A 19,440-nucleotide genomic window follows, 5' to 3' on the forward strand; every position below is an offset into this window, starting at 1 on the left:
TATTAAGTCCAAATTGGCTTTCAAGGTCAAGTGCAAGGGTGGGTGCTGAAACTGAGTGTTGCTACATTACGTCAGAGGATGTTAAGTGCCCAGCATGGAAAGGCTGCATTATTTTAGCAGCATCATAAATAGTGCATATTGAAGTGCTTTAATGGGTTTAAATGGTGTGTTCACTTATTCATCCCAGGATAGAAAATTAAAATAAATGTGCAGCTTGGTTCCACAGTCTAGTTAAGATGAAGTGCTTGGATTTATGGTGGTAGTGAGTGGGTTTTGTCCTGTTTAAAACAAAGAGACTAAACCAGACAGAATCTCCTCACTCCAGGCAGCCTGTGATGTAAATCAGGTGGAAATTATAGGATTAATTTATCACAGCATGGTATTGTGTGGATAGAAGGCGCTGAGGCTTGTAGCCATGGTTTAAATGCTTGTCACTCATTTGGCCATGGAAGCCCACTAGAAGGCCTTGAGCAAGTCCCAGTCTCTGGGCCATGGAGGAAGGCCATGGGACATTTCCCCCAAGTCAGTATTTTTGGGAGATTGGTTTGCATGTCATTCCTTAAGAAACCCCATGGAATCCATAGGGTCACCCTTGGTCTGTCATGAAATATGATATATGGTTTGAATGGAATTGTATGAAAGATGTATGATTGGGGTCTATATTGTCAAGAGATACCACCCTAAGGAATGCGGTCTGAAAAACTACAAGAAGGAGGTGAAGAATTCAGGAACTGTAATTTAAAGTTGCTGTTGAGAACTGTGACAGATGATTAACATTGCTGACCTGATAAACTTTTGGTGAAAAACAATGTGTTTACATTATCAGAGACAATGGCTCCTTAAGTCAAGGAAATGTTTACAAGTTACAAGGCTCTTTATGTTTACCAACACCAATTAAGAAGAATCAACATCTGTCCAGGAACTGATATAGAATCAACATGTTTCAGGATAGAATAGAGTTGGAAGAGACCTCATGGGCCATCCAGTCCAACCCCCTGCCAAGAAGCAGGAAATCGCATTCAAAGCACCCCCGACAGATGGCCATCCAGCCTCTGCTTAAAAGCCTCCAAAGAAGGAGCCTCCACCACAGTCCAGGGCAGAGAGTTCCACCGCTGAACAGCTCTCACAGTTAGGATAGAAAAATATCTATCATTCATTTACAACTTTGGAACAACGCCAGCAGAAATATTTCTATATAAGAGACCTTCTAATATTCCAAAATTGTGACAGACATCTGTGCTGTTCACCCGCCACTCTTCTCCAGGGGAAGGAGTGAGATGGTGTACCTTCAGAGTGTCAGATCTGCTATGGGAAAGCAGGATTCTTGTCACTTGCCTCCTTTTCTCAAGGGAAGAGAAAGGAGTGCGGTTTTGGAATTGATACGGTTGCAGGGAGTCAGTTTAGAGATTTGATCCTTGGCAATGTTCTTAGGGAAAGAGGATGCATTTTGGAAGTTTTGGAACTGTGCATTGGCAGGCTTCAAGGAAAGCAGAATCTGGCCTTAGAGATGTGCTTCTCCAGGAGACAGTGGGAGAAATGGCGATGTATGAATGAATGATGAATGGATTTGTATGTGGTAATATGAATGCTGAGTAACAATGTAATTTCCCTTTGTTTGTTAGCCAATGTAACTAAGTTGTTTGTGGATGATTCAATGTAGTTTCATAGAATCTGTATGTCTGTAGGTCCAATGTTGTTCTTTGTGTAAAAGTTGCTCTGATATGGGTATTTTATATCCTCTCTTTTATATCCTCTCATACTGAAATTGCAGTAAAAATAACCTTTGTTTTAAAAGTATTCATGACAAGTCTACAGGCGAGCAGAAGACACACACACATACGTTGGTGTGGGATTCAACATTAGTTAAATGGATCCACTTATGAACACTTCCTGGAGTTGGGATTCTTGGGAGGGGGAGTAAATCAACTCAAGGTAAGCATTCGGGAAATCACCTTTTGTTATGAGACAAATTTGGAACCACAAAATTTCCATTTCGAAGGGGGCCAATGCCTTCAAATCCAAATATCATAAGCATATTCAGAACCGTGCCAGTTTTATTTTTAAGCATATGTTGCATTTCTTTCCATCATCAAGACATGCTCAAACCTTTTGAACTGTGCGAAGCTTCAAATCTCCTGCAAAGAGTGACAGGAAAAGCAGTGTCAAAAAACAACATTCCACCCCCAACCTACATTCCATATTGACTAGTTGTTCTCTCTCATCACACTATAAATAAATAGACATTTAATATAAGGACTTTTTCTTCCTTCTGTTTTCTTTTGGATAAGCCATCAAGTTAAGCAGGAAGCTTCTAGTCAAAGGCAGAGAACAAGGCATAAAGTCAAATATTATGGTTCAGGATTTGGTGGACTTGAAAGCACTTTGTCGGATATATTGTTATTCTCAGTTGGCAGGTACATAGACATACGGAAGGAAATAGAAATCAATGTAAAATGAAATATGATGAAAAATGAAATGAAATTCATGACAAAAGATAGCGTCAACTGTGCTTCTGTTTCCTTAAATCCTATGGGATGCGTACATTTTGTACTGGCCCTTTGCCCTGTTTATTCAGCGTTAAGATAATGGCACTTGATTTATTTTGTTTTATAGAGTCCCACCGCTTTAGCAAATTGCCAACTTCAGACAAACCTTCGTAGCTTCATAGAAATAAATCACGAATGTAATTACTTTCCACCGCAGCCGAATAATACTAGTTAATTAGGCCCTTCTATGTTGTTCCCGTTCCCTGCTCAGCGGAAGCAACCTCTGTCAGCTCCCAGCACATGTGGACATGCGCATGCGCCACAGTGCGCTTCTGTTCTAGGCCATCCTTGCTATTTTTTTCTCATTTGCTGTGCAAACGTTCCAGAAGGTGATTTACAATCAGCCTTTCCCACCAACGCAAGCTCTTTGAAGGAGCATTTGCTCACCAAAAACCAATCTAATTAAAGTTTGCATTCTAAAACCACCACAAGAATTTAGTTTGTAACTGCTTCTCCCTTTTAGTCGCATTCTCTCCAAGGCTGCTTTAAAACACATGCATTATACTACTTTGGAATTTCAGTCCACAATTGCAAGACAATCTTTGTGCCAAGCTCTATATCAAGGACTAGCTGTGCCCGGCCACGCGTTGCTGTGGCGTTGTCTGGTGGTGTTGGTGAGAAATTATTGAGGTAGTGGTGGTATTGAATGTGTGTTGTATGGTTGTCTTTATGTTTAGTATGCATTTGGTTGTTTGTGTACTGTGAAAGTGGTGACGATAGAGGAGGTCTATGTGCGGAGCTTAGCCCTCTAACTGGCAGCAATTGGATAAAAACAATTATTGCTCTCCCTTTAATTAGGACTTTATTTTTCTTTTCTTTTTGTTGTATCAACCTAGAGCCGTGGATGATGGGTTGTGTTGTCAAATTTCGAGGTTGGGGGGCCTGTAGTTTTTTGTTTTGTCCGGTGCCCTGATTCCATCACTCTTTTATATATATAGATTGTGGGATTGGGGGAATGATTATAGCACTCTTGTGTCTTAAACAATGCATGTGAAAGAGCCTCCCACAACCTGTGCCCCCCCCCCCCTCAGGTATATTGGGGAACTCCATGATAGCCATGGGAAGTTATGGTGTTATAGTATTCCTGGAGAGCTGCTGTAAAGTTGAGGGATCGTCCTTCAAGTCGACAGATTGCAAGTTCCTTGATTTATATGCCATCATAGAGACAGATGGGAGGCTGTAGCCCCAAACGTTTACGGTGCCACAAATGAGCAAAGACCAATTCTGAACTAGAACAAGCCAAGGCAAATTCCAGGCTGAAGTTCAAAGATCAGGATGAATTTAATTTGCTCATGAAAAACGGAGACATATAGATAAACTGATGCAGACAGTCGGAGATTGGGAGACAAAGAACAGAAGCATACAGCTAGAGGAAAGACAAGACAGAAGAAAATAACCAGAAAGAATTTCGACAGGAAACAGATGAGAAACACTAGACTCTGGCAAATTTTTCTTGTCTGAAAAATACCTGATGCTGCTGGTGTCTTGTTATCCACTGGGGTAAACACTCTTGTCTCCACAAACAGCTATAGCTCCCACTACTCAGGAGACACCAATGCTCCCCCTCCAATGACATTGCAGATTATAGAGAGCGCCATGAACATGTTCAAGAGCTCTGACGGGGACAATATCCTCGCAGATTTTGTTTTTCCTCCACCACAGATGTCCCAGTGTTTCTTACCCTCTCCAACAGCTCCAGATTAGTAAATATGATTTTCTGTGGGTGAGCAGATGACGACTACTGGATATGTTCTGTTTCAGAAACTAGAGCTGATGTGGTCTACCCAATGAAAATTTTTAAATCAGTGTTTGGTCAAGCTGACCAAAAACTAATTCATAACCCTTTTGGTACTGATGGTCAAAAAAAGGTTGTTAACCACTGCTCTATCAGGAGTAATCCATGGATCCTTTTGAAAAGGCTGACATTGCAACACCCCCCCCCCCCCAATCACCATCCTGTTATCCATGTGGCTAAGCAGGCGTGCCCAGTATGTCAAACGCCCCTCTCAGCTGGCACCGCTCAGGCGTCAGCAGCTATTATTCCCAAAGGAAGCCTTTTGCTTGTTGACATCACCCACGGCATGCTCCTTTTGTTTGCCTGTATCTCCTGCACCAAAATCGTTTCTCTGAGTCACCACTCAAGCCGTCTCCCTTGCTTTTGTTTCATCCCGGCAGGAAAGCTCTCCCTGACTCACGGATTCCGAAATTTGACAGTGTCTCGTTCCCAAAATGGAACCCCTGCATATTTTATCAGAAGCTGCGATCATCACCATGCTCCAGAAATGCTGGCTCCATTACCATTTCCTTTTTCAGAAAATAAGATTTTTGTAAATTAAGGCTGGGTGCTATATTTGACCTTATTGGCTAAACAAAGTTTACATGGAAATTTTCAAAATAGAAAGATCCGGGGACTCTTCCCTCACACCTCCTCCACCACCTTCTTCCTTGTCTTGACCCTTCTGTATCTTCTGCAAGAGCTGCAGGCTTCATCCATGTGCGCTGGGAAGTTGCATAACATCTGTTAATAGACCAGGTGTAACTTGATAGAGCAGGAGTGCATCCGTCCTTCTCCCTGCCGAGCAAGATGTAGTCTCTTGCAATATCAGTATTAAAATCTGAATGCATACCCTTGGATAATTCCAAAGACCTTTCTGAAGAACAACCAAGTGTTTCTCTCCCTCTATATTTCTAATTATGGTGCAATCAATTCATGTTCCAGGATAATCTAATGGTTAAAAGGCTAGTGAATGCAAATCAGCTTTCCTGAGAGTTCAAATTTCCTGCTGTTTACTTTCGGCCACCAATCCCCACCTAGTATCCCAGTGAATTCCCGGTGCTGTGGAATTCAAAGAGGCACAAACAGAGGGCAAAAGGAAGGCACATCAAGCCAACCCTGACCGGGACCACTTTCCACCTGGAAAACGATGTCCTCACTATGGAAGAACATACGGATCAAGAATAGGGCTCCAGTCACCTACGTATCCACTGGCAAGACACTACACTTGGAAAGCCATCATACTCAGACAACGAGGGCTGGCCTAAGTAAGTAATAGTGGGGGTTTTTTTCGTGTCAGGAGCAACCTGAGTTGGTTCTGGTGTGAGAGAATTGGCTGTCTGCAAGGACGTTGCCCAGGGGACGCCTGGATGTTATGATGTTTTTACCATCCTTGTGGGAGGCTTCTCTCATGTCCCCGCATGGAGCTGGAGCTGAGAGAGGGAGCTCATCCGCGCTCTCCCCGGGTGGGATTCGAACCTGGCAGCCTTCAGGTCAGCAACCCAGCCTTCAAGTCACAAGGCTTTAATCCACTAGGCCACAGGGGCTCCTAGTAATAGTGGTCAGAGTGCTGGAGTCAACAATCTAAATCCCCACTCAGCCATGAAGATCCCAATCCCAGAATGCTTGAAGGAAATAATGGGCCCAAGCTTTGTTAGAGAGTTCCTTTTTCATTATTCAAAGAAAACTTGAGAATTTGTTGGAAATATAGAAAATGTAGTCATTTATTTGAACAAGAAAAATTACACGCGGGGAAGGAGGAAAAAATAACACAATAATGAGGAAGATAAAATTTGGATTAACTTTAAATGTACTTCTTATCCTAGTTAAATACATCTCTTGAGCACCTTGCAGTCCATCCACAGTGCAAACCTTTTCAACGGGAAGCAGTGTCAAAATGTTTGTTTATAATGGCTCTCCTCCTCCTCCTTGTTCGACCCGTGGCCTTTTGCGAGGGTTTGCTTCATTTTCTGCCAGGGCTGGAGTTGGATGTGGCTGCTCAGCATCTCTGAATCCGTGAGACTGGAAAACAAGAGTACAAACGCACCTCTGTTCACAGAACTTGTGACAAACAATCCATTGTTCACAAAGGCTTTCGACGCCCTATCATCCTCCTTTCCTCCTAACCCTTCAGATATCCTGTCCCTAAATCTCAAAGGGCATTAAGGAGCACTGTCTTGAATGAAGTAGCTGCACTTCCTTCTGATTTGTTTCCAAGGCGAAATCAACAAGGAAGTTTCATACTCCAAATAAGCATGGAATAGAAATGGTTCAGAGAAAGGAAAAACCAGAAGGATTTAGCCCCTTAGGAAGCCACTTTAGTATCTCTCTTTTCCGATTTCGCCTGATGGAATGGCCCCAGTTTGATGACAGCTGCGGGAGCGGGTGCCTCGGCAGTCCTGATGAAATGGTTCCACTTCCCTTCTTTTGGGAGGCTCAGAAGATAAATAATCCTGCTGTCCAGTCTGATCTAAAGAAGGTGAACAGCAGGTGGCTAACAATCGTTCAAGGCAGCTGCAAAGCTGTTTTAGTGGGTGGGTGGGAGAGATGACATTTCAAGTAGAGTGTGAAAAATCAGGTAGGATTATTATCAAGAGTGTGACTTTTATAAAATGCCAGTGGGTCCTATAAGGAAGAGCAACTTGGTCTACAACAATAACAACAACAAAAAAGAGCCTGGTTTTGATTTCCAGCACTGCTAGCATGCTGCATTGCACACCATCTTGTGTTGGATTATGGTTGTATGTGTACGAAATGTAAATCAAGTGTTTCTGCTGTTTTGCAAGAGTGTGTGTTTCAGTAATGAAACAGTTAACAGCAAGCTGGTTTGACTGACAGCCCGTTGTGACTACTATGACCTATCAGGCATGATTTGGAGGTCGGGACTTCCTTCGTACTGAGGAATGTGTTTTCTTATCTCTGTGTGTGTTGAGCTGGTGCTTGCTGGAGCGAAGAGGCTGAAGGAAAATGCCAGCTCAGAGCGATGGCTTTTGCTGTGCTTTGTAAATATGTTTGTAGATACTGAAATAAATCTTTGGACTTCAGACTACAGATGTGTTTGAGTCTGACATTGAAGAGAGGAATTGGCAGATGATTGCAACCAATTCATCAGGGTGCCAAAGAAGATGATTGATGGAGTTTGAAGAAACCCACCCAGCACACACCCTGACCACCCTCCACGCTGACATCTTGCACTATACAGTTAAACCACCTTCCTTTTTTCAAAGGACAAACAATAGAAGGAGGCCGGAGGGTTAAAACCAGAGCTATTTCCCTCTTCTATTTTAGGTTCCAAAGGCTTAAGCCCACAGACAGGGCACATGTTGCTGCCACAATGTCCCTTCAGAGCATATCGAAAGATGTTGCTGAAGCCAAGCATGTACGGCAAAGGCATTCCAGCTGTTATGTAAGAAGTGTGAAAAACAAAACCCAAACAAGACAAGAATACCAATGACACTAACAGCAGCACAACCAACTCTTCCCACCATAGAGAGGTAAAGAGGCAGTAGGATCTCAGTGCAGTGTTCCAACCACTGTTGTTGTCGAGACTCAAATCAACACAGCCACCCTATGCTTCTCTCCCAACGTGCTGAGGCTGAGCATCGCCACACAAAACTTGGAACAACACATCCACATAGTAATCCTTATTCCAAGAATCAACTGATGCTTGAATCTAAAAATGCCTCATTGCTCAAAAGGCAGATTTAGAAACCCGTATGAAATGCTATGGCAACATGGAACCAGAAGCACACATGGCAGGCAAGCAGCTACAGCGTGGTGGTAGGTTCAGCCCCTGACATTTGAAGAGCAGCTCAAAATTGGTTTTTGATTGTCTCTGTCTTCAGCAGAGCTTGTCCCCGAGGTGCTGCTACCTCAAGGTTAATGCTGAGGCATTTCAGGCTTCAGAAAAAAGTATTTTTGGGGTTGAATCCTGGTGACTCAAGAGTGGCAATCAGCACCAACTGACTCTGGGTCCAGTTCATTCCATATTCAGCTTCTCCTTCAGCATGTTGGGGCTGCCCCTGCCAGACATGAATACTCACTGCCAACCAAGTCTAGATGTGATCCTGAATTTTCTCTGGCTCCTGAAATATCTAGCTGCTTGTGATTAGAGGTTTATGTAGGTCAGGGATTGGGAAAGCATTGGAAATCCCAGTTTTGTTTCCAAGGACCTGCTATAGTTTGCACCCCTATCTTGCAAGTAAAAGCAATTACAGGGTTGCTGAGATCTTTCCTGGCTGTGTGGCCATGTTCCAGAAGCATTCTCTCCTGACGTTTCGCTCACATCTATTGCAGGCATCCTCAGAGGTTGTGAGGTCTGTTGGAAACTAAGCAAGTGGGGTTTATATATCTGTGGAAGGTCCAGGCTGGGAGAAAGAACTTTGTTTGAGGCAAGTGTGAATGTTGCAATTGATTAGCATTGAATAGCCTTGCAAAGTCTGGCTTCTTCCTGATTGGGGGATTCCTTTATTGGGAGGTGTTCGCTGGCCCTGATTGGGGTTGTTGTATGTTTTCCGGGCTGTATGGCCATGTTCCAGAAGTATTCTCTCCTGAAGTTTCACCCACATCTATGGCAGGCATCCTCAGAGGTTGTGAGGTACAGTAGAGTCTCACTTATCCAACATAAACGGGCAGGCAGAATGTTGGATAAGCGAATATGTTAGATAATTTTTATATATGCGTTTTATTGTAAGCCGCCCTGAGTCCCCTGTTGGGTGAGAAGGGTGGGATATAAATATTGTAATAAATAAATAAATAAATAAATAAATAATAACGAGAGATTAAGGAAAAGCCTATTAAACATCAAAATAGGTTATGATTTTACAAATTAAGCACCAAAACATCATGTTATACAACACATTTGACAGAAAAAGTAGTTCAGTATGCAGTAATGCTACTTAGTAATTACTGTATTTACGAATTTAGCACCAAAATATCACGATATATTGAAAACATTGACTATAAAAATGCGTTGGATAATCCAGAACGTTGGATAAGCGAATGTTGGATAAGTGAGACTCTACTGTACAACAACCCTGTGATCCCAGCCATGAAAGCCTTCGACAACACACTGGCCTTGATTGTTTCCTGTCTGGAATTATATCAAACCATAGTTGGCGAATCATGGGCCAAACATGGTTTGCTTTTTAGCATGGAAGCCAGTATAAGGAGGCAGGGTTTTATAATGGGTTTATACACACATGGTTTGTGCTGCCTGTGGTTTAGTGCAATGCCTGAATTGATAGGCAGCTGAAGCTCTGGCCCCTGGGGGGCAGCTGAACTGTACAAAGTGGAGAGAGGAGCAGATGGAAAATGAAAGCAGACAAGCAGCTGTAAATCATAGTTTGCTGAGAGAGAACCAAATGCTGTGCATGGGGGGGGGGGATAAACTTAGATATTCCCCAGTGTGCTGAAAGCGAGGTGAGGCTTTAGCTTACTCTGGAAAGGCCTGAGGATGCTCTACTCATTTATTTTTTTCTATTTAGGAAGTGAGAGGAGATGGTGAAAATAGTTTCAGTTACAGAAATCTCCCGTTTCTGTCCCAGCCACCATCCCAGAGTGGGAGTGAATAATGTGTACCATGAGAGGACAAATAAGACTAGGTTTCCCTCTTCTGTTCTAATCTACAAGGGCACAAAATGGTGTGACACCTGAACTGAACCAAAATGCATGTTCCCACCATTTGAACTCTTCTTGCCCTTTCAAAATGGTGCCTTGGCATTTGAATTATAAGAACCCCGACCTAATCTGCCTTCCCTGCGCCAATAATGATGCTTACGGTAACAGAAAACGGCACCGTCGATTCCTTCTGACTCGGTGACTTGTATAACGTTGCCAGCCTGGAATGAACAAAAATTGTATTTCAGTGACATGTATCTCACGTTTAGAAGGTGCATTTTACAGAGTGCGCAATGCATCTTCACAGTACAGAGGGGGAAAAATATATTGGGTTGTTGTATGTTTTTCGGGCTGTATGGCCATGTTCTAGAAGTATTCTCTCCTGACGTTTCGCCCACATCTATGGCAGGCATCCTCAGAGGATGCCTGCCATAGATGTGGGCGAAACGTCAGGAGAGAATACTTCTAGAACATGGCCATACAGTCCGAAAAACTTACAACAACCCTGTGATCCCGGCCATGAAAGCCTTCGACAACACAAAAAATATATGGTTTCCTTGCTGGTGAGTTGAAGGACACACTCCGTTGAGGAAAGTCTCCTTCAGAAACTCACTGCAATGAATGAAAAGTGCAAAACAACAGTTACATTGTGACGGGATCATTTCTTTTATTATACAACTAGCTTGGGGACCCAGCGTTGCCCTTATTATTTGAAAAAGTCAATTTTAAATTGTACAAAATGCATAAGGTGGTGGGTCAACTACAACTCCTATCACGGCAGGTTAACTCCGAAAAACTCCATCAGTATTTTGTTATATTGGGCAAGTTTGCTCTAGATGCATCATTGGTGGGGTTCAGTCTGCTCTCTGGCTGTAGGGTAAACTACAACTCCCACTATAGTGAGTCAGTCCCCTCAAACCCCTCCAGTAGGTTGAATTAGTCATGGGGGTTCTGTGTGCCAAGTTTGGACCACGTCCATCATTGTTGGAGGTCAGTTTCCTTGGTTGTGGGTGAACTACAACTCCCAGAAAGGAAGGTCAATTCCCTCCAAACCATTCCAGTAATCAAATTTTGGTATATCAGGTCTGTGTGCCAAGTTTGATGCTGGGATATAAATATTTTAAAAGACATAGCTGTGTTGAATGTGCTGTTGAAGGCTTTCGTGGCCAGAAATACTGGGCGGTGGTGAGTTTTCGTGGCTGTGTGGCCATGTTCCAGAAGCACTCTCTTCTGACGTTTCACCCACATCTATTGCAGGCATCCTCAGAGGTTGGGAGATCTGATGGAAACTAGATGAGTGGGGTTTATATATCTATGGAATGCCCAGGGTGGGAGAAAGAACTCTTTGTCTGTTTGAGGCAAGTGTGAATGTTGCAACTGGCCATCTTGATTAGCATTGAATAGCCTTGCAGCTTCAATGCCTGGTTGCTTTGGGAGGTGTTACCGTGTTTCCCCGAAAATAAGACAGTGTCTTATATTAATTTTTGCTCCCAAAGATTCTCTAGGTCTTATTTTCAGGGGATGTCTTATTTTTCCATGAAGAGGAATTCACATTTATTGTTAAACGAAAAATGAACATTTATTATATACTGTACAGTAGTTGTCATTACAAACCAGCATAACCAGACAAACTGTGAATCCTATCAAGAATTTCTTGTTACTACCATTATTTCCATGTACAACACTCTATGGTATGTACATTTACCGATCCTGCATGCTCTGGTGTTCTGTTCGTTGGGCATGCTTTGAAACAAAAACTTTGCTAGGTCTTACTTTCGGGGGAGGCCTTATATTCAGCAAAACCTCTACTAGGTCTTATTTTCTGGGCATGTCGTATTTTAGGGGAAACAGGGTAGCTGACCCTGATTGTTTGATGTCTGGAATTCCCGTTTTGAGAATGTTGCTCTTTTATTTACTGTCCTGATTTTAGAGGTTTTGCTCATTTTCATTGTTTCCTCCTTTTTGTTGAAATTGTTCACATGCTTGTGGATTTCAATGGCTGTGTTGCCTTGTTTCAAAGTCGAGAACTGCCCACTGAAGCACGTCACGGCGGTGGGCTTCTGCCCTTGCGGTTTCCTAGGAAAACATTCTGCCTTGCTCCGAGATCACCTACCAAGATTCCTGTTAATTATTTTTAGGGCCTTGGCTCCCTCTCCTTCCCCTCAGTGCCATTCTATTAGAAAGCAAGTAATTACCGCCCAAGGAAGATTACCACTCCGCATTAGCTGCACAGGGAATTCCTTAGAACATTTAAATTGGTGGGTTGCACTTCACAGAGTAGCCTTAATCTTAAGGCACCCTAAGCCATAGTTTAAAGAGGCTCTCAAATGGAGTTCCGCCGGGTGCCTCTGAGTTCTCACAGCAACGGATTCCCCCCTCCCGTTATTATAATTACGAAGTGACACATTTCCATGGCTGGGGAAGAAGGCGCTGGGTGGAAGCAGCAACAAAACCATATGGGGAAAAGCTGCTCTATGGACAAGAATGTACTCCTTACAGCAGCATTTAATGGAAGTCTCTCACCTTCCGTCTGGTCTCCTGGTGATACGAAGACCACCTCAGTCAATATTGCTTCTTCTCTCTCCCATTCTGTTCCTTCCTCTCGCTTTCCGCCTTTACAATCTGAACCCCTACATGGGCTACGAAATTATTTTGTTCCTTTTCTCGTGACCATAAAATTACTATAAATGTACTCCAATCCTAAACCCTACCCGATGCTAGCTTTCATCCTTCCCCTGCCCCGCCATCTATATTTGGTCTAGATTTTCTTTTTTTAACATGGCACTACTGTACTTCAAATGTTTCGCTCACCTATGGGAGTAGGTGGGCTGGAACAACTACTATGACAGCTTCCCAGAGTGTCCTGTTTGGTGCTATACATACACATACACACAAACTCCCAAGAGAAATGGGCAAATTGCTCATCCTCAGCCCACTGACAAACAGCATGACAGTGACAAAATTCATGGCACGCCAGGTGCAGAGATCGGAGCCAAGGCACTGCAATTGCATTAAGCTGCATTTGAAAACAGTGGTCTAGAACACTGGGTACCTTTTCTGCCCATTGACATTTAATTTAATTTAATTTTGAATGCGTTTCCTCAGAAACAAAATGGAGAGGGCGGGCAGTATTTGCACTGGCTCGGTCCACTCTCCTCTTGCTCTCCCCCCTGCCTTCCTTCTTCTCTGGAGTTTTTATTTATTATTATTTATAAATAAATAAATAAATAAATAAATAAAAGATGCCCGAAAGACATCCAACAACCCTGTGATCCCGGCCATGAAAGCCTTCGACAACACATATTGAATGAATGGTTTATTGTACTAGCCATAGGCCATGACATCAGTAATGTACAACCTTTATAAGCATTTTCCAATATAAACATTAAAACTTGTTAAAAAATTTAAAACTAGCTCTTTAAAATTATGATAGCAGCAACATAACAATGACAGTGTCCGATTTGTATCATCCCAAGCCATCACCATTTCCATTTCTGTCCTCAAGTCTGGATTTTGCTACTTTAGCTCTGATCTTTTGGGCTGCAATTGCAAATGTGGCAACCTTTAGTGTTATATTTTTTGAATAATCTGCTAGCAAGTCACAGATCATATTATTTATTTATTTGCTACATTTATATGCCACCCTTCTCACCCCGAAGGGGACTCAGAGTGGCTTACAAATTAAATTTACATACAATATTGTATTATTAGCATTGTACAATACTGGCAATAAATTACTATATTGTACCATATCAATATACAGTCGAGTCTCACTTATCCAACATAAACGGGCTGGCAGAATGTTGGATAAGCGAATATGTTGGATAATAAGGAGGCATTAAGGAAACGCCTATTAAACATCAAATTAGGTTATTATTTTACAAATTAAGCACCAAAACATCATGTTATACCTCAAATTTGACAGAAAAAGTAGTTCAGTACGCAGTAATGCTATGTAGTAATTACTGTATTTATGAATTTAGCACCAAAATATCACGATATATTGGAAACATTGACTACAAAAATGTGTTGGATAATCCAGAACGTTGGATAAGTGAGACTCTACTGTATTGTAATATTATTAGTTTTTCATTCAGTTGCCTGTCAGTGGCTTGAAGTGCAACCGCATCAAGGGAAGGAAGAAGGAAGGAAGGCAGAGAGGAGCTTTCTCATAATACAGTAGAGTCTCACTTATCCAACACTCGCTTATCCAACGTTCTGGATTATCCAACGCATTTTTGTAGTCAATTTTTTCAATACATCGTGATATTTTGGTGCTAAATTCGTAAATACAGTAATTACTACATAGCATTACTGCGTATTGAACTACTTTTTCTGTCAAATTTGTTGTATAACATGATGTTTTGGTGCTTAATTTGTAAAATCATAACCTAATTTGATGTTTAATAGGCTTTTCCTTAATCTCTCCTTATTATCCAACATATTCGCTTATCCAACATTCTGCTGGCCCGTTTATGTTGGATAAGTGAGACTCTACTGTATAGCGGTACAGGTAGGAAACTAAGGTCTGCAAAGTGGGATGGGAGGATAATAATAATAGTAATAATAATATATTTTATTTATATTCCGCCCTTCTCCCCTAAGGGACTCAGAACAGATTACTGTATTTACTGTATATACTCAAGTATAAGCCGACCTGAATATAAGCCGAGGCACCTAATTTTACCACCACAAAAACTGGGAAAACATTGACTCCAGTATAAGCCGAGAGTGGTAAATTTCAGAAATAAAAACAGATACCAATAAAATTACATTAATTGAGGCATTAGTAGGTTAAATGTTTTTGAATATTTACATAAAGCTCAAATTTAAGATAAGGTTGTCCAACCTTGATTAAATCATGATTCTCATCTTTCTTCAATGTAAATGTGCTTATGTATCCTTTTAATAATAATAGAGTAAAATAATACATGTAATAATAGTAATAAATAATAAATACAGGAAAATAATACATGTAGTAATAGAGTAAAATAATATAATAATATCCGAGTGAAATAATAAATATATTAATAATAATAATAATAATAATAGAGTAAAATAAATGTAACAGTAGCAACAATAGAGAAAAATAATAAATGTAATAATACCAATAATACCATATATTCTCAAGTATAAGCTGACCCAAATATAAGCCAACCAGGACCTTCACCCGAGTATAAGCCAAGGGGGGCTTTTTCGGTCTTTAAAAAAGGGCTGAAAAACTAGGCTTATACTCAAGTATATACAGTAATTTAGCAACAAATAACTCCCACCCAATTCCATGTGTAAGGCAAAGCACAAAACTGCAGTACAAAACATTAATGAATGGCCACTAAAATACTGGGTTTTTCAGTCTTAAAAAAAGGGCTGAAAAACTAGGCTTATACTCGAGTATATACAGTACATACATAGGCAAACATTCAATACCCTTACAATCACATATACAGTGAGACACACAAAGGCAAGGCTTCTCATTTCATTTCCAGTTTCTGGAGGCGGAAGAGGAGAAACCGTAAGGGCCAGCTAACATCTCCCAACAAAGGATCCCCCCAGACAGAAAGCTGCCAGACTTTAATGCTATTCAATGTGGTCAATATAGACATTCAGACTTGCTTCCAACACACAAGAGTTCTTTCTCCCACCATGGACATCATTCCATAGATACATAAATCCCACTTGCCTATTTTCCAACAGACCTCACAGCGTCTGATGATGCCTGACATAGATGTGGGCAGAACGTCAGGAAAGAATGCTTCTGGAACATGGTTATACAGTCTGGAAAACTCACAGCAACCCAATGGAGCATTAGTTTAAGCATTGAAAGCCGAAGATGGGAAATACCTATATACCTCTATCTCTTGTCTGTCCTGTCTGTTAGCGGCATTGAATGTTTGCTGTATTTGTGTTCTGTGATCCGCCCTGAGTCCCCTTCGGGGTGAGAAGGGTGGAATATAAATGCTGTAAATAAGTAATTTCTCACCTCTGTTTGTTATCCCAGTGCAGAATTAAACGGATGGTAGCTGCATGACCCCAGCTTTCTCCTAGTGACACAAATCCACACAAAGAAAATCACGACAGTTTGTTGTTATCTGAATTCCTCAGCATTAATCAATATATTTTAAAACACCATGAGAAGATGGCAATTTTCGTAATTAAAAAACAGACTTCTTTCTGGACTCACACAAAATTGACAAGTATTGAAGATAGGCTTGAGTTGTACATCTCTTTTGGGAGCAGCCAATAAGGAAACACATTTAAAATTTCCAAACTCAGGAATACCTGCAAAATTCTCATGAATATATCTCTATCAGGTATCCCAATACTTCTCACTGAAATGATCCCCTTTAATAGAATGTGTATTCTGCTTAAACCAGGCTTTAAAAATAGCCCCTAAACAGGCTACAGCTTGTTGGCTTCCCGTGGAGGCATTTAGCTGGCTGCTGTGGAAAGAAAGCTCTGAATAGATAAATCTCTGGCCTGATCCAGCATTGCTCTCACTTTTTAAAAAGAATTGCCTATGGTTTTGAATCCTAAGTTAGATCTCATTTATTTAAATTGTTGCTAATGTCTTTTCTTAGTAAGGTAAAGGTTTCCCCTGATGTTAAGTCCAGTCGTGACCGACTCTGGGGGTTGGTGCTCATCTCCATTTCTAAGCCAAAGAGCCAGTGTTGTCCATAGACACCTCCAAGGTCATGTGGCCGGCATGACTGCATATACTTTTCTTAGTACGATCACATTTTTTTTAAAGCTGTTTGTTGCTGTGCCTTGAAGCATCTCCAATTTATGGTGGACCTATCATGGGCAGGATTGTTCAGAGGGGATTTCCCCTGAGGCTGAGAAAGTGTGGCTTCCCCAATGTCACCCAGTGGGTTCTATGACTGAGTGGACCTATAGTCCAACCACGCCATTAAAGCTTTTTATTTATTTATTTTTTAAAAAATAAATGTTTATTTATTTATGTGTTCCTTTCAACATAAACACAGACAAAAACATACAATAAAATAAATTACAAAATTGAGGGAAAAGAGAGGGGAAAAAAGGGAAGAAAAAAGAATTAGAAGGGGAAGAGAAAAAAAAGAAGAAGGGGTAAAAATTAAATAAACCAAAAAAAAGAGAACCCCCCCCCAAAAAAAACATATAAAATATAAAATGAACTTCCAACTATTGGATGGTGTCTTTGAGTCTCATCTTTCCCCCCCTTTTCTGAGTTCTTGAATTCATCCTGATAGCCCAGATCATTCCTTTTCCCCTGTTATGAGGTTTTGTACATACAGTAGAGTCTCACTTATCCAACACCCACTTATCCAACGTTCTGGATTATCCAATGCATTTTTGTAGTCAATGTTTTCAATATATCGTGATATTTTGGTGCTAAATTCGTAAATACAGTAATTACTACATAACATTACTGCGTATTGAACTACTTTTTCTGTCAAATTTGTTGTATAACATGATGTTTTGGTGCTGAATTTGTAAAATCATAACCTCATTTGATGTTTAATAGGCTTTTCCTTAATCCCTCCTTATTATGCAACATATCCGCTTATCCAACATTCTGCCAGCCCGTTTATGTTGGATAAGTGAGAGTCTACTGTATTCTGATTTTCTTAGGTCTCAAATTAAAATCTTCATTTTTTTCCTCTTTTAAATATTTTTTAATCATTTCCCAGTCTTTTATTTCTAAAGCTGTATCTTCTAACAATTTGCTTTGTACACCACTTGGAATACCATGTTGGGAGGAAAACAAGATATAAAATATACAGTATACAACTGGCATGGGCAAATTTTGGCCCTCCATGTGTTTTGGATTCCTAATAGATCAGTAACAACAGGACTTGAAGGCCTCCTCTCCTTAGAACATCAGAAGGTTTGAAGGAAACGTAATCTCATTATTTTAGCTCATGCCTGACTGTGTCATTTGACTTCTAGACAGATTTATTGAGCTCATCTCTCAGCCCCGTTCTAGCCATTCCGCTTTCATCCGAAGATGGACTGGGTTTTCAAAGCAGCCGTTTAAAGGAAATGCTGCGAGCTGCTCCCACTTGTCACCAGACAGCTCCAGCATCACAAAACGGGCGCATCTGTCAAGCTGCCGGCAGACGCCCCATCGCTCCACCACCTCCGCCTCTTCCAAGGAAAAGACTCTCAGTGCAAGGAAAGAAACCTCCAAAGGAAATGTCTAGACCCCCAGGGCCCTTTGCCCGCTCTCGTCACCACACCAGTACGAGATGGAGCATTCGGAAGTCGAGATTAGAGTATGAATTATACAAATGAAAGCCATTTCCATTTCAAACCCCATCTCCCTGCATGCCAGGCGGAGGAAACGGGGACTGTGTTGTACTCCCTGGCGAAAAGCACTGCTTCTAAATTAAACTGGTCAGAGATTAATATTTGACCTCGTTGCTAAGTATGCCAAGTAAAAGCTATCTCTGGGATCAGCCGGCTTGGAGCTCAGCTCCTCAGCAAAACCTCCAGTTTAATTCTTGCGGTTTCCATTAGGCCCTTCTCTGCCTGTATAATATTTACAAGGGCTTTGGAACAAAACCAAACAAGAAAAGCTAAGTACAGTAGAGTCTCGCTTATCCAACATTCTGGATTATCCAACGCATTTTTGGAGTCAATGTTTTCAATATATTGTGATATTTTGGTGCTAAATTCATAAATACAGTAATTACTACATAGCATTACTGCGTATTGAACTACTTTTTCTGCCAAATGTGTTGGCAGAAAAACATGATGTTTTGGTGCTTCACTTGTAAAATCATAACCTAATTTGACGTTTAATAGACTTTTCCTTAATGCCTCCTTATCCAACATTCTGCCAGCCCGTTTGTGTTGGATAAGTGAGACTCTACTGTACTGGTATGTTTTTAGAGACGTGGAACAATCTGAGGAAGCACCTATCAAGGACCCAGAGATAAAGAAGCAACTAGCCTGATGTGCCCCTGGTGGCGCAGTGTGTTAAAGCGCTGAGCTGCTGAACTTGCGGACCAAAAGGTCCCAGGTTCAAATCCCAGGAGCGGAATGAGGGCCCGCTGTTAGCCCCAGCTCCTGCCAACCTAGCAATTCGAAAACATGCAAATGTGAGTAGATCAATAGGTACTGCTCTGGCAGGAAGGTAACGGCGCTCCATGTAGTCATGCCAGCCACATGACCTGGAGGTGTCTATGGACAACGCCGGCTTTTCGGCTTAGAAATGGAGATGAGCACCAACCCCCAGAGTCGGTCACGACTGGACTTAACGTCAGAGGAAACCTTTACCTTTACCTAGCTTGATGAAAACCCTTTGCTTCTTGGGCATACGTGAGAGTGAGCCATATTTGCTAAATCTACTGAGCTATGCACATGAAATTTGGGGAGAAACTGCAGCCTTAAAGAAGCAACGTTAAGTGCCTTCTTGTTTCGCTTTCCCTTTATGCAGGTTGTACGTAAAATATCAGAAGCACAGTACCATGTGGGGGAGGGGAATGATGATGATGATGATGATAATAATAATAATAA

General features: G+C 41.4%; 1 protein-coding gene and 1 long non-coding RNA gene across 6 annotated transcripts in view; one reads left to right on the forward strand and one right to left on the reverse strand.

The window, feature by feature from the left end:
- Positions 1-19,440, forward strand: part of LOC134292976 (uncharacterized) — a 43,828-nt gene that overhangs the window by 5,110 nt on the left and 19,278 nt on the right. The window lies entirely within an intron of this gene.
- rad51c (RAD51 paralog C) overlaps positions 6,027-19,440 on the reverse strand; it is a 38,340-nt gene continuing 24,926 nt past the window's right edge. For 2 of the 5 annotated variants that reach the window (XM_062958944.1, XM_062958941.1), the window contains 3 exons: positions 15,920-15,980; positions 10,100-10,160; positions 6,027-6,342 (listed from right to left, as the gene is read on the reverse strand). In XM_062958944.1, the coding sequence (XP_062815014.1) occupies positions 6,226-6,342; positions 10,100-10,160; positions 15,920-15,980 (239 nt within the window). In that variant the 3' untranslated portion in view covers positions 6,027-6,225. The remainder of the gene's footprint in view (positions 6,343-10,099; positions 10,161-15,919; positions 15,981-19,440) is intronic. The other 3 variants (XM_062958945.1, XM_062958942.1, XM_062958943.1) reach the window with 2 other exon arrangements.

This window comes from Anolis carolinensis, unplaced genomic scaffold (genome assembly GCF_035594765.1).
Source record: "Anolis carolinensis isolate JA03-04 unplaced genomic scaffold, rAnoCar3.1.pri scaffold_7, whole genome shotgun sequence".
Lineage (NCBI taxonomy): Eukaryota > Metazoa > Chordata > Lepidosauria > Squamata > Dactyloidae > Anolis > Anolis carolinensis.